Source organism: Salvelinus namaycush, chromosome 2, assembly GCF_016432855.1.
Source record: "Salvelinus namaycush isolate Seneca chromosome 2, SaNama_1.0, whole genome shotgun sequence".
NCBI lineage: Eukaryota > Metazoa > Chordata > Actinopteri > Salmoniformes > Salmonidae > Salvelinus > Salvelinus namaycush.
Window position 1 is genome coordinate 1,759,649 of NC_052308.1, and position 13,013 is coordinate 1,772,661.

The following is a 13,013-nucleotide window of genomic DNA, read 5'->3' on the forward strand; positions in this document are numbered from 1 at the left end:
ATGCACATTAGAGTTTATTCATATCCACAGGCCTTTATGAGCACAAGCCCGAAAAAAAAACCCTGATATAAAATAATCATCGTAGATGGACTGGTTAATATATTCTACCATCCAAACCTTACATCCATGAGTCTGGAAGAGAACGAATAGGCCCAGGCGATGATGTTGGTTGCTTACAGAGTTAGCCTACAATTATATTGAATTTGTAGGCCTATTTCATTTTCAATAGTCTAGTAATAGGGAATTTGTTATATTATCATGTCTAATAGGCTGACACGTTAGCTGTAATAGCTACAGAATATCTCAATCTCACCACTGGGTGCGTTTCCAACTCCAACACTTCTTCTTCTTGTCTTTCTCGAGCGTGTAGAGAAAGGGGCTGCCAACAGTTTAATTAAATGTTTTGTTGTGAAAACATGAGACTATCATTGTTCCCGAACAGTTTTCCAAATGAAGCGCGTATCTGGACACTCGCACACTTCGTCATCCGAAGGGAAAAGACGAACGTTTCGGAGGACTTTTTATTTTTCAACAGTAACACGTATGTCTGAATGTTGTGCCTGCATCAAATTGTAAGTTGCAGGGTGGGGTTTATTGGGGGGTTTTTACACGCTGTGTAATAATAGGTAATTACCACTAATTACTTCCTGTTACTTTGATAAGTTTCAGACCATTTGTTCTACTGCATAACTGTTACTATTCTTCAATGTTAAGAGTTACCAATGCTACGTTGTGTATTGTTTATCGAGCTGGGACCGAAAGACTGAAAAACAGCTTCAATCTCAAGGCCATCGGACTGTTAAATAGCCATCACTAGCCAGCTACCATCAGGCTACTCAACCATGCACCTTAGAAAGCTGTGTCTTCAGAAAATATTAAAGACTTTTTCCCCTTGACTTTTTCCACATTTTGTTACGTTACAACCTTATTCTAAAATGAATTACATGTTTTTTTCCCCCCTCATCAATCTACACACAATACCCCATAATGACATCACAATACCCCATAATGACATCACAATACCCCATAATGACATCACAATACCCCATAACGACAAAGCTAAAACAGGTTTGTAGAACATTTTGCAAATATATTACAAATAAAAAACGGAAATATTAAATTTACATAAGTATTCAGACCCTTTACTCAGTACTTTGTTGAAGCACCTTTGGCAGAGTCTTCTTGGCTATGATGCTACAAGCTTGGCACACCTGTATTTGGGGAGTTTCTCAAATTCTTCTCTGCAGATCCTCTCAAGCTCTGTCAGGTTGGATGGGGAGCGTTGCTGCACAGCTATTTTCAGGTCTCTCCAGAGATGTTCGATCGGTTTCAAGTCTGGGCTCTGGCTGGGCCACCCAAGGACATTCAGAGACTTGTCCCGAAGCCACTCCTGCGTTGTCTTGGCTGTGTGCTTAGGGTTGTTTTCCTGTTGGAAGGTGAACCGTCGCCCCAGTCTGAGGTCCTGAGTGCTCTGGAGCAGGTTTTCATCAAGGATCTCTCTGTACTTTGCTCCGTTCATCTTTGCCTCGATCCTGACTAGTCTCCCAGTCCCTGCTGCTGAAAAACATCCCCACAGCACGATGCTGCGACCACCATGCTTCATCGTAGGCATGGTGCCAGGTTTCCTCCAGACGTGAAACTTGGAATTCAGGCCAAAGAGTTCAATCTTGGTTTCATCAGACCAGAGAATCTTGTTTCTCATAGTCTGGGAGTCTTTAGGTGCCTTTTGGCAAACTCCAAGTGGGCTGTCATGTGCCTTTTACTGAGGAGTGGCTTCCGTATTGCCACTCTACCATAAAGGCCTGATTGGTGGAGTGCTGCAGAGATGGTTGTCCTTCTGGAAGGTTGTCTCATCTCCACAGAGGAACTCTAGAGCTCTGTCAGAGTGGCCTCACGAGTGGTGCAGTGGTCTAAGGCACTGCATCGCAGTGTTAGCTGTGCCACTAGAGATTCTGGGTTAGAGTCCAGGATCTGTCGCAGCCGGCCGCGACTGGAGCGGCGCACAATTGGCCCAGCATCGTCCGGGTTAGGGGAGGGTTTGGCTGGCAAGGAAGTCCTTGTCCCATCGCACACTAGCGACTCGTGTTGCGGGCCAGGCGCAGTGCACGCTGACACAGTCACCAGGTGTACGGTGTTTCCTCTGACAAATTGGTGCGGCTGGCTTCCGGGTTAAGTGTGCATTGTGTCTAGAAGCAGTGAGGCTTGGTTGGGTTGTGTTTTGGAGGACGCACGGCTCTCGACCTTCGCCTCTCCCGAGTCCGTACGGGAGTTGCAGTGATGAGGCAAGACTGTAACTACCAATTGGATACCATGAAATTGGGGAGAAAAAGAGTGACCATCGGGTTCTTGGTCACCTCCCTGACCAATGCCCTTCTCCCCCATTTTTATTATTTTTATTTAACCTTCATTTAACCTTCATTTAACTAGGCAAGTCAGTTAAGAACAAATTCTTATTTACAATGACGGCCTACACCGGCCAAACCCGGGCGACTCTGGGCCAATTGTGCACCACCCTATGGGACTCCCAATCACAGCCAGTTGTGATACAACCTGGATTTGAACCAGGGTGTCTGTAGTGACACCTCTAGCACTGAGATGCAGTGCCTTAGACTGCTGCGCCACTCAGGAGCCCAATTTCTATGTTTGGCCGGGCGGCCAGCTCTAGGAAGAGTTTTGGTATTTCCAAAATTCTTCCATTTAAGAATGATGAAGGTCACTGTGTTCTGGGGGACCTTCAATGCGGCATACATTTTTAGGTACCCTTCCCCAGATCTGTGCCTCGACACAATCCTGTCTCGGATCCCTACGGACAATTCATTCAACCTCACGGCTTGTTTTTTTCTCTGACATGCACTGTCAACTGTGTGACCTTATATAGACAGATGTGTGACTTTCCAAATCATGTCCAATCAATTGAATTTACCACAGGTGGACTCCAATCAATTGAATTTTCCACAGGTGGACTCCAATCAAGTTGTAGAAACATCTCAAGGATGATCAACGGAAACAGGATGCACCTGAGATCAATTTCAGGTCTCATAGCAAACGGTCTGAAAACCTATGTAAATAAGGTATTTCTATTTATTATATTTAATAAATCAGCAAAAAATTCTAAAAACCTGTTTTCACTTTGTCATTATGGGGTATTGTGTGTAGATTGCTGAGTTAACAAAAAATGGTTTTAATCAATTTTATAATAAGGCTGTTACATAACAAAATGTGGAAAAAGTCAAGAGGTCTGAATACTTTCCAAAGACACTGTGCATAGACATGGAATCACTGGCCACTTTAATAATGGAACATATGTGTATATACTGTATTCTATTCTACTGTATTTTAGTCAGTGTCACTCCGACATTGCTCAACCTAATTCCATTCTTTTACTTTTAGATGTGTGTGTATTGTTGTGAATTGTTAGATACTACTGACACTGTTGGAGCTAGGAACACCAGCATGCTGATACTCCCTTCATAACATCTGCTGTGGATATATGGATATGTCCAATAACATTTGATTTAATTGTGTCATATGTAGTATTATTCTGTACTGCCATAAGTGTTATTATTGCATTGGTTGCACAAGTACTTTTACAGAAGTGGGATTAATTGTTGTATTGGTAAATATAGTATTTTGCATGAACACGCTACCACAGCGTTTTCCATAGTGGCCTTTATTAAGGGGTTTTATTGCGCTGCCATCTGCGAGCTTCTAGAGTCATCTCAAGACAGTTCTTGGAGCTTGCTCATGTGCAGAGTAATATATGACCCTTTGGTGCCAGGGCAGACATGATAAATCTTGACCCTTTGTCAATCAGAGTAATTTGTTTTTCTCTCTCTCTCTCTCCAAGAGGTGAATGTTGAAGTTTTTTTTTTTATATTGATGCCGTGTTTATAGACCTTTATAGACATGTTATACGTGTAATGCCATTTACTCATGTACATATATGTACATTGCATAGTTAGAACCCTTAACTAATACTGTTTACGTGTGTTCATATCTTTGTTTTATAGAACCACAAAAATAAGATTCCAAGTCATTCAGATTCCCAAAATCATATCAACATCCTCAAATGGAAACAGCTGTCTGTGTGTCTGTGTGTGGTGGTGACTATCAAGAGTACAGTGATGGACCTCAACATCATGTTCTAACAGGACAGCACTATAGAAGACAGAACCAGACCAATCAGTTAGAAGCGAGTGAGTGAGGGCATTCACAGCCGACCACTCAGACGGGTGAGGGCATTCCCGGCCGACCGCTCAGACGGGTGAGGGCATTCACGGCCGACCGCTCAGACGGGTGAGGGCATTCACGGCCGACCGCTCAGACGGGTGAGGGCATTCCCGGCCGACCGCTCAGACGGGTGAGGGCATTCCCGGCCGACCGCTCAGACGGGTGAGGGCATTCCCGGCCGACCGCTCAGACGGGTGAGGGCATTCACGGCCGATCGCTCAGACGGGTGAGGGCATTCACGGCCGACCGCTCAGACGGGTGAGGGCATTCACGGCCGACCGCTCAGACGGGTGAGGGCATTCACGGCCGACCGCTCAGACGGGTGAGGGCATTCACGGCCGACCGCTCAGACGGGTGAGGGCATTCACGGCCGACCTCTCAGACGGGTGAGGGCATTCACGGCCGACCTCTCAGACGGGTGAGGGCATTCACGGCCGACCGCTCAGACGGGTGAGGGCATTCACGGCCGACCGCTCAGACGGGTGAGGGCATTCACGGCCGACCGCTCAGACGGGTGAGGGCATTCACGGCCGACCGCTCAGACGGGTGAGGGCATTCACGGCCGACCGCTCAGACGGGTGAGGGCATTCACGGCCGACCGCTCAGACGGGTGAGGGCATTCACGGCCGACCGCTCAGACGGGTGAGGGCATTCACGGCCGACCGCTCAGACGGGTGAGGGCATTCACGGCCGACCGCTCAGAAGGGTGAGGGCATTCACGGCCGACCGCTCAGGACGGGTGAGGGCATTCACGGCCGACCGCTCAGACGGGTGAGGGCATTCACGGCCGACCGCTCAGACGGGTGAGGGCATTCACGGCCGACCGCTCAGACGGGTGAGGGCATTCACGGCCGATCGCTCAGACGGGTGAGGGCATTCACGGCCGACCGCTCAGACGGGTGAGGGCATTCACGGCCGACCGCTCAGACGGGTGAGGGCATACCAGCCAACCGTTTTTACGCGGTCCTTCTCGACGGATTTAGTGACCAACTGTTTTTTTACATGGTCTGTAAGTTCTCCGGATTTAGCGACCAATAGTTTTTACAATATGTTACGTTTCATATGGTATGTAATCATTTTGTGGATTTCCATCACCAATTTCCTATGATATGCTACGAATTACAATTTGTATTATATGTCACGAATTTGCTAAACTTACAATATGTTCCGAATTTGCACACGTACAATATGTTACGAATTTGCTAAAAGTATATGTTATGAATTCTAGCTAGGAGGCTAATGTTAGCTAGCTCGCTAACTATAGCTACGCTAGGGGTTAGGGTTAAGGTTAAGTTTAGGAGTTAGGTTAAAGAGTTAAGGTTAGGAGTTAGGTTAGGGTTGGGGGAAGGAAGGGTTATCTAAAAGGGTTAAGGTTATGGGAAAGGTTAGCTAACATGCCAAGCAGTTGCAATGTAGCTAAAAAGTTGATATTGAGCTAAAATGCTAAAGTTGTCAGTGATGAGATTTGAACTCGCAATTTACAAATAATTTGTACACTGCAAATTGACTGCAAGAAGCCCAAACAGATACAGTATTTAGCAAAAACATAATCATTTCAAACCTTGATTACTTTGGGATATGACTACATAGTCTCTCTATTTATGCTTGGGAATACTTGGTAACAGATTTCCTAAATTAAAAAGGATTACACAATACAATACATATGCTTTCATATAATACATTTGGTTCCTTACCTTGTTATGGCTAGAATCACAACTCGAACATCAGGACATCAAAACCCTGAAATATCTTCATGGTCTGTTCTTGAAGACTGCTTGAGAAAATGTGTTTGTGCACCTCTGAGATAGCATATCACTCTTTCACCTTCTGGGTTGGGCAGCCAGCTGACCTTTGGATACCATAATACCACCAGCAATACATCATGTCAGCAAGGGAATGTTCTGGGTGTACAATTGTTGTTTATATTTATGTTAATGAATAATCTTTGAAACATCAACCCAACTGTAAAAATGTCCACACGGACTATTCCTTGGGGTAGTATTGTAGCGAATTCCAGGGGAAGTTCCGACTGGAATCAAACCCAGGTCCAGTCACTGTCAAACCATTACGTCAAGATATCTTAACCTCTTGATAAGGTCGCTATAGTGTTGGTTTAAGGTCGCTACACTACCTTCTTCCTTTGGGAGAGCGTGCCCCCATGCTTCTCTATACCAAGTCCCTCACGCATATCACGCCTCTCCGATGGCCTCACGGGCATCATTACCACTTCTGACACCAATGTAGCGAATTGGGAGGTAGCCCCGATCAGAACTCAAAACTCCAGCGACTGTCAACCCAACACCTGTTATGCCAAGAGTTCCACACCTCTTAACGAGGTTGCTATGTGTTAAGGTTACTAAAGTATTTATATGTCGTTTTTTTTTTGTAAAAGGAGAGTATTTCCGTTACATGTATTTGAAATATGTATTTCAGTTACTTCTGAGTATTTAGTCATTTGAGGATTTGAGGGCCCATGACAAATCTTTTCAACCTCCTGAGGGGGAAGAGGTGATGTCGCGCCTTCTTTGCGACTGTACGAGTGTGAGTGGACCATGTTAAGTCCTTAGTGATTTGGACACCGAGGAACTTAAAGCTCTCGACCCACTCCACTACAGCCCCGTTGATGTGTATGGGAGAGGTTGTTGTCCTGGCACCACACTGCCAGGTCACTGATGTCTCATCGTCGCCGGTGTTCAGGGCTATCATCGTCAACACCGTTTGTAATCAGCAAACTTGATGATGGTGCTTGAGTTGTGCGTGGCCACGCAGTTGTGGGTGAACAGGAAGAACAGACGGGGACTAAGCACACAGCCCTGTGGGACCCCTGTGTTGAGGGTCAGTGTGGCAGAGGTGATGTTGCCTACCATCACCACCTGGGGTCGGCCCATCAGGAAGTCCAGGATCCAGTTGCAAAGGGAGGTGTTCAGTCCCGGGGATCCCAAGCTTGGTGACAAGCTGGTGCTGTAGGTATCCCTCTTAACTAGGTGGGTGCGGGCAGTGTGATCTATCTTAACCACTATGCCTTACTTAACATTGACTATGTTAAAAATTTCCATCACAGTCTTCCCACATTAACATCCAGTAATTGTCACTTCAGAATCTCATTGTTCACAAGTCTGTCAATTATTTTTAAAAGAGGAGCTGGAAAATTGTCCACTAGTATTCACATTACAATGTAGTCATAGGGCAACTTAGTTGAGGTTTAAGTGTTTTGCTCAGTGGCACATCGACACATAGTCGGCTCAGGGATTCGAACCAGCAAGCTTTTGGTTACTGGTCCAATGTTATTAACCGCTAGGTTACCTGCCAACCCACATTCTTCTAATATTAGGCTCAGGGCATGTTTGTGATTGTAGCCTATGATGTATTTTATTTGTACCTTTATTTAACTAGGCAAAGCAGTTAAGAACAAATTCTTATTTTCATTGACGGCCAAGGAACAGTGGATTAACTGCCTGGTTCAGAGGAAGAACGACAGATTTTCACTTTGTCAGCTCGGGGATTCGATTTTGCAACCTTTCGGTTACCATTCCAATGCTCTAACCACTAGGCTACCTGCCGTCCCATGTAGGGTTAATAGACTGTGTACTGATTAATACTGTCAATTTTAGTATCATCAGAGTGAGAGCTGTAGCGGGTAATAGGATTGCAACAGGTTTGGGAACCTGGGTAAAATGTGTTTTATACTGGATATTCAGTGGATATTCTGTATTGTCTCCTCAATAGCTACTGAACCAAGCATGCCATGACTATGAAAATAGATATATTCTGAATCGGGGGAGGATGGACAACAATTCCAGGCTTAAAAGATAATCTAACAATAATTTCAACAACATTAGCTAAGGATTTTTGCCCATCCTCCCCAGAATATATAATTTTCATAGTCATGGCACGCTTTGTGTAAGAGCTTTTGAAGATTGAAAGCAAAAGAACTAACAACAAATAAAAGGTCATTTCAACAACAACAAAAAAGCAGTGGATTTTTGTCCATCCTCCCCTGATTCGGGATATACACTATGTGGACACCTTGTGGACAATATGTGGACACTTTGTGGACACTATGTGGACAATATGTGGACTCCTGCTCGTCGAACATCTCATTCCAAAATCATGGGCATTAATATGGAGTTCGTCCACCCCTTTGCTGCTATAAAAGCTTACACTCTTCTGGGAAGGCTTTCCACTAGATGTTGGAACGCTGCTGCGGGGACTTGCTTCCATTCAGCCACAAGAGCATTAGTGAGGTCGGGCACTGATGTTGGGCGATTAGGCCTGGCTCGCAGTCGGCGTTCCAATTCATCCCAAGGGTGTTCGATGGGGTTGAGGTCAGGGCTCTGTGCAGACCAGTCAAGTTCACACCGATCTCGAAAAAACATTTCTGTATTGACCTCACTTTGTGCACAAGGGCATTGTCATGCGGAAACAGGAAAGGGCCTTCCCCAAACTGTTTCCACAAAGTTGGAAGCACAGAATCGTCTAGAATGTCATTGTATACTGTAGCATTAAGATTTCCCTTCACAGGAACTAAGGGGCCCGAACCATGACAAAACAGCTGCAGGCCATTATTCCTTTTCCACCAAACTTTACAGTTGGCACTATGCATTCGGGCTGGTAGCGTTCTCCTGGCATCCGTCAAACTCAGATTTGTCTGTCGGACTGCCAGATGGTGAAGCGTGATTTATCACTCCAGAGGACAAGTTTCCACTGCTCCAGAGTGCAATGGTGGCAAGCTTTACACCACTCCAGCCGATGCTTGGCATTGCGCATGGTGATCTTAGGCTTGTGACATCTTGAAGCTCCAGATGAACAGTTATTGTGCTGACATTGCTTCCAGAGGCAGTTTGGAGCTCTATAGTAAGTGTTGCAACTGAGGACAGACAATTTTTACGCGCTTTGCGCTTCATCACTCGGCGGTCCCATTCTGTGAGCTTGTGTGGCCTACCACTTCACGGCTGAGCCGTTGTTGCTCCTAGACATTTCTACTTCACAATAACAGCACTTACAGTTGAATGGGGCAGCTCTAGAAAAGCATACATTTGACGAATTGACTTGCTGGAAAGGTGGCATCCTATGACAGTGCCAAGTTAAAAGTCACTGAGCTCTTCATTACAGGCCATTATACTGCCAATGTTTGTCTATGGAGATTGCATGGCTGTTTTCTCGATTTTATACACCGGTCAGCAACGGGTGTGCTGAAATAGCTGAATCCAACTAATTTGTAGGGTGTCCACATACTTTTGGCCATGTAGTGTATAATTTTCATAGTTATGGCACACTTTTTCTAGGAGCTTTTGAAGATTTAAAAAACAGAAATCTTATTATTTTAAAAATGTGTGGATTTTTCTACATCCACCCTGATTCAGAATACACCATCTCATAGTCATGTTCAATAGCTATAGATAAGAGAAATCCGAATATCCAATATAAAACACATTTTACCTTGGTGAGGAGGGGCGGCAGGTAAGCTAGCTAGTGGTTAGAGCGTTGGGCCAGTAACCGAAAGGTTGCTAGCTCCAATCCCCGAGCTGACAATGTAAAAATATGTCGTTCTGCCCCTGAGCAAGGCAGTTAACCCACCAGTTAACTCAACCCCTCAGGGGTTGGGTTAAATGCGGAAGACACATTTCAGTTGAAGGCATTCAGTTGTACAACTGACTAGATCTTTCCCTTAAAAACATCTACAATAAAGGGATAGCCTAGACATTGAGAAACCCAATTCGATTGAAACACTGCTCCTTTTTTTGGCGCTATGGTATCTTCTACATTTCTTCAAGACTGCAGAATCTGAACTTTGTCTACGCGTCATATGTTATCTTCTCGCATATTACTGTCGCACGTATGTATGTTCATTATGTTATGGGTTTGTCTGACAAGAAGCACATCTTTTACGACACTTTTACGCATTCTGTCCAATAGGTCTACCCATAGAGTTGCGCACCTACATGTTATGGGGTTGTCTGATGATAAGCACATCTTTTACGACACGTTTACGCATTCTGTCCAATAGACCTACCCATAGAGTTGTGTGCGCATACTGCGCACCTACAGTGCCCTATTGAAATCCACTTGACTGTAATGTCCAATTGTGCAATAGCCTACAATTCAGTATTGTTGAGTTGAATTTCCTAGGTGTGTTTACCTATCCATTACCAACGATACAAGCGCATAATAGCAATAAATAATATCGAGGAGACTGGTGAGAGAGCACACGTAACATTTTATTGACGGGCGGGGCTTGCTTGCCAATTCCGAGGATTGTATTTCCTTGCTAGTCACACCCCTATCCGGAAGAGAAACAGCAACGAATTCGTGAGAAACTTTGTCAGATCGACATCAAGAAGCTACCGCAGGTATGAAAGTCAAATTGCAGATCGTTGAGAAGCATTAAATGTGTTATCTACATAGGATAATCGACAGTATTTATTATAGAATCAAATTATTGTATAGTAACTTGTCGATATTTTGTTATAATTGGCCAAACTCTATAGTGGAATAACCTGTTCATGTTATGTGTATCGTGGGAAGGTGGTTGTGATACAGCCACTCGATGTTGCTGTCATTAGAATAGGCTATTTAATAACTGGACTATGAATAAGTTGCATATAATTTTACCTGTCTACTATTCGTTTGTTTAAAGTACTTTGTTTTTGTTTCTTCCAGGAGATCATCACTTTTTCATACTCATATTCAGGACACAACATGTGGCCTAACCAAGGTAGGTAGAATATATTAATAATATATTATGCCATAACTATCTTCATGTTATCGCCAAAGTTATATCAGTCGGATATATTACAACGTTTATGAAATCCTGTTCAGGTCCCCCTGGCCAGAACCCGGCCTTCCCCCCAGCCTACAACGCTGCATTCCCTTCTGGTCCAAACCCAGCACACCCTCAAGGCCAGAACCCCATGTACGCACCTGGCACAAACCCTGCTTATCCCCCCGGTATGGCCCCTGGTATGGCCCCTGGTATGGCCCCCGGTATGCCCCCTGGTATGGCCCCCGGTATGGCCCCCTGTATGAATCCAGCCATGCCTCCAGGATCCATGCCTTACGGACAACACCCAGGAGGGCAATACCCAGGAGGACAACACCCTTATCCAGCTGGACCAGGTGCACCTGGTTACCCAGGAGTTCACCCAGGGCCCTACCCTGGTGGGGTCCATCCAGGTGGAGTCTACCCCGGGGGCATGCATCCCGGCATGGCTGGGGGTGTGGCGGGATTCGGGATGGGAGTCCCTGGACACAAGGCGCACAAAAAAATGAAGAAGGCGAAGGGGAAGAAGGCGCACAAAGCCGACAAACACCTGAAGCATCATGGAGGCCACAGGAAGGTGGGTGTCTCTCTCTGTTTGTTTGTGTGTCAATCAATAACAGGGAGGGTCTGTGGATTTTGAGTGCAGTTGACAGGTGACTGTACCTCCCACTGATGGTACCATGACTCACTCCGTTCTTCCCAATTGGCACCCTATTCCCTATAGTGCCCAGGTCATAAGTAGTGCAATAGGGTGCCATTTGGGATCAGGCCACTGTGTGTACTCTAAGTTGAGTCTGGTCCCCCTCTGAGGTATTTTACTGACCTGTTTTTCCTCGCGTTAGCATACTCACACGTTTTGTTCATCACACGACATAGGAAGACTGGAAAATGAGGCTCTTGCCGTGAGAACTAATAATTTGTGTGTGTGTGTACCAAACTTTTTGTTTATTTGTGTGAGTATCTCGTTTCTCATCCTGCTGTCAAAAAATGTTATTGTTTTGTTGTGAGAGAGTGAGGCTTGCCTGAGAGGGAGTAGAGCTGTCACCGTGCTTCTGTCTGTATCTTTTGAAACATGTCTACCCCTGGAACTTAATTGAGCATCTGATGCAATCATTTATTTCTGGGTTTCCGAGGTTCTGTCCACCTATTTTCTTCTTGTTTCATTGTGGGGTTGTGTGAGTGATGCCGCCTTTCTTTATTCAGTCGTCGAGATGATAACGAGTTACGTACTAGCTCTTACTAGCATGGATTTCACCGATAGCTTCTTTATTGAGGAACTTACAACTGTTATGTGGTCGTCTTACCTAGTTGAATGAACTGACTGTACATCACTGTGGGTAAGAGAGTCTGCTAAATGACCAAAATGCTCATGTTTTTCCTCCCCAGCACTCTTCAAGCAGTAGCAGCAGCAGCAGCGACGAGGAGTGATGTCACCAACAACATCCAACACAGTGTCAGAAAAACATCCTTGAATGAAATGGGAAAATGGCCTCTTCTTCTACCTAAATTGCAACGAGGTTGAAGGAATGTGTTGGGATGGGGGGGACTATTATTAAGAATGAAATGATTTGAATATTAATTGTATAACACTAACAAAAGTATGTATAATGAACACAATTATGCCTTCATAGTCTTAACATTTAGGGATAGGCCTATGAATGTGTGCACAGTCATGAGGATATGCACTATCATGTATAATATTATGCCTTTACACTGATGAGAAGTAATATTTCAAATGGTTGATTATATTTCCAACTATAAATAATATATAGGCTATAGCTGAGCGAGTGAGAGAGATGTGTGGAATTTCCCCAGTAAAAAAACAAATAAATATTTATTTTAATACTGGAATGATTGAATTTTGAAGTACTGTATTTACATCACAATATTTATCGGTGTGACTTTATATTTCAGCTCTGACAGAGAAAAAGATTGGCTACGTTTGTATCCACGTGAACATTTTTTTTTTTACCTTGACGTGATACTGTAACAATTCCAATGTAGATTATCGAGTAGTTTGTTA

At 44.6% G+C, this 13,013-nt stretch overlaps 2 protein-coding genes across 2 annotated transcripts in view; one reads left to right on the forward strand and one right to left on the reverse strand.

Annotated features, from left to right (window-relative positions):
• The window catches only part of LOC120023950 (NACHT, LRR and PYD domains-containing protein 12-like), a 10,746-nt gene extending 4,685 nt beyond the window's left edge, over positions 1-6,061 (reverse strand). The window contains exon 1 of the mRNA XM_038968053.1: positions 5,925-6,061. The gene's annotated coding sequence lies outside the window, so the exon portion shown is untranslated. The remainder of the gene's footprint in view (positions 1-5,924) is intronic.
• A 3,801-nt stretch (positions 6,062-9,862) lies between these two features.
• On the forward strand, positions 9,863-12,841 carry prr13 (proline rich 13). Its single transcript, XM_039006462.1, has 4 exons — positions 9,863-10,580; positions 10,891-10,945; positions 11,050-11,567; positions 12,377-12,841. Exons 2-4 carry the CDS (start codon positions 10,930-10,932, stop codon positions 12,416-12,418), a joined length of 576 nt encoding a protein of 191 aa, XP_038862390.1. The 5' UTR covers positions 9,863-10,580; positions 10,891-10,929; the 3' UTR covers positions 12,419-12,841.
• Positions 12,842-13,013: the final 172 nt, after the last annotated feature.

Coding starts and splice junctions, on each gene's coding strand:
- prr13 (XM_039006462.1), top strand. Junction 11,568..12,376: donor ATCATGGAGGCCACAGGAAG/GTGGGTGTCTCT, acceptor TTTCCTCCCCAG/CACTCTTCAAGCAGTAGCAG.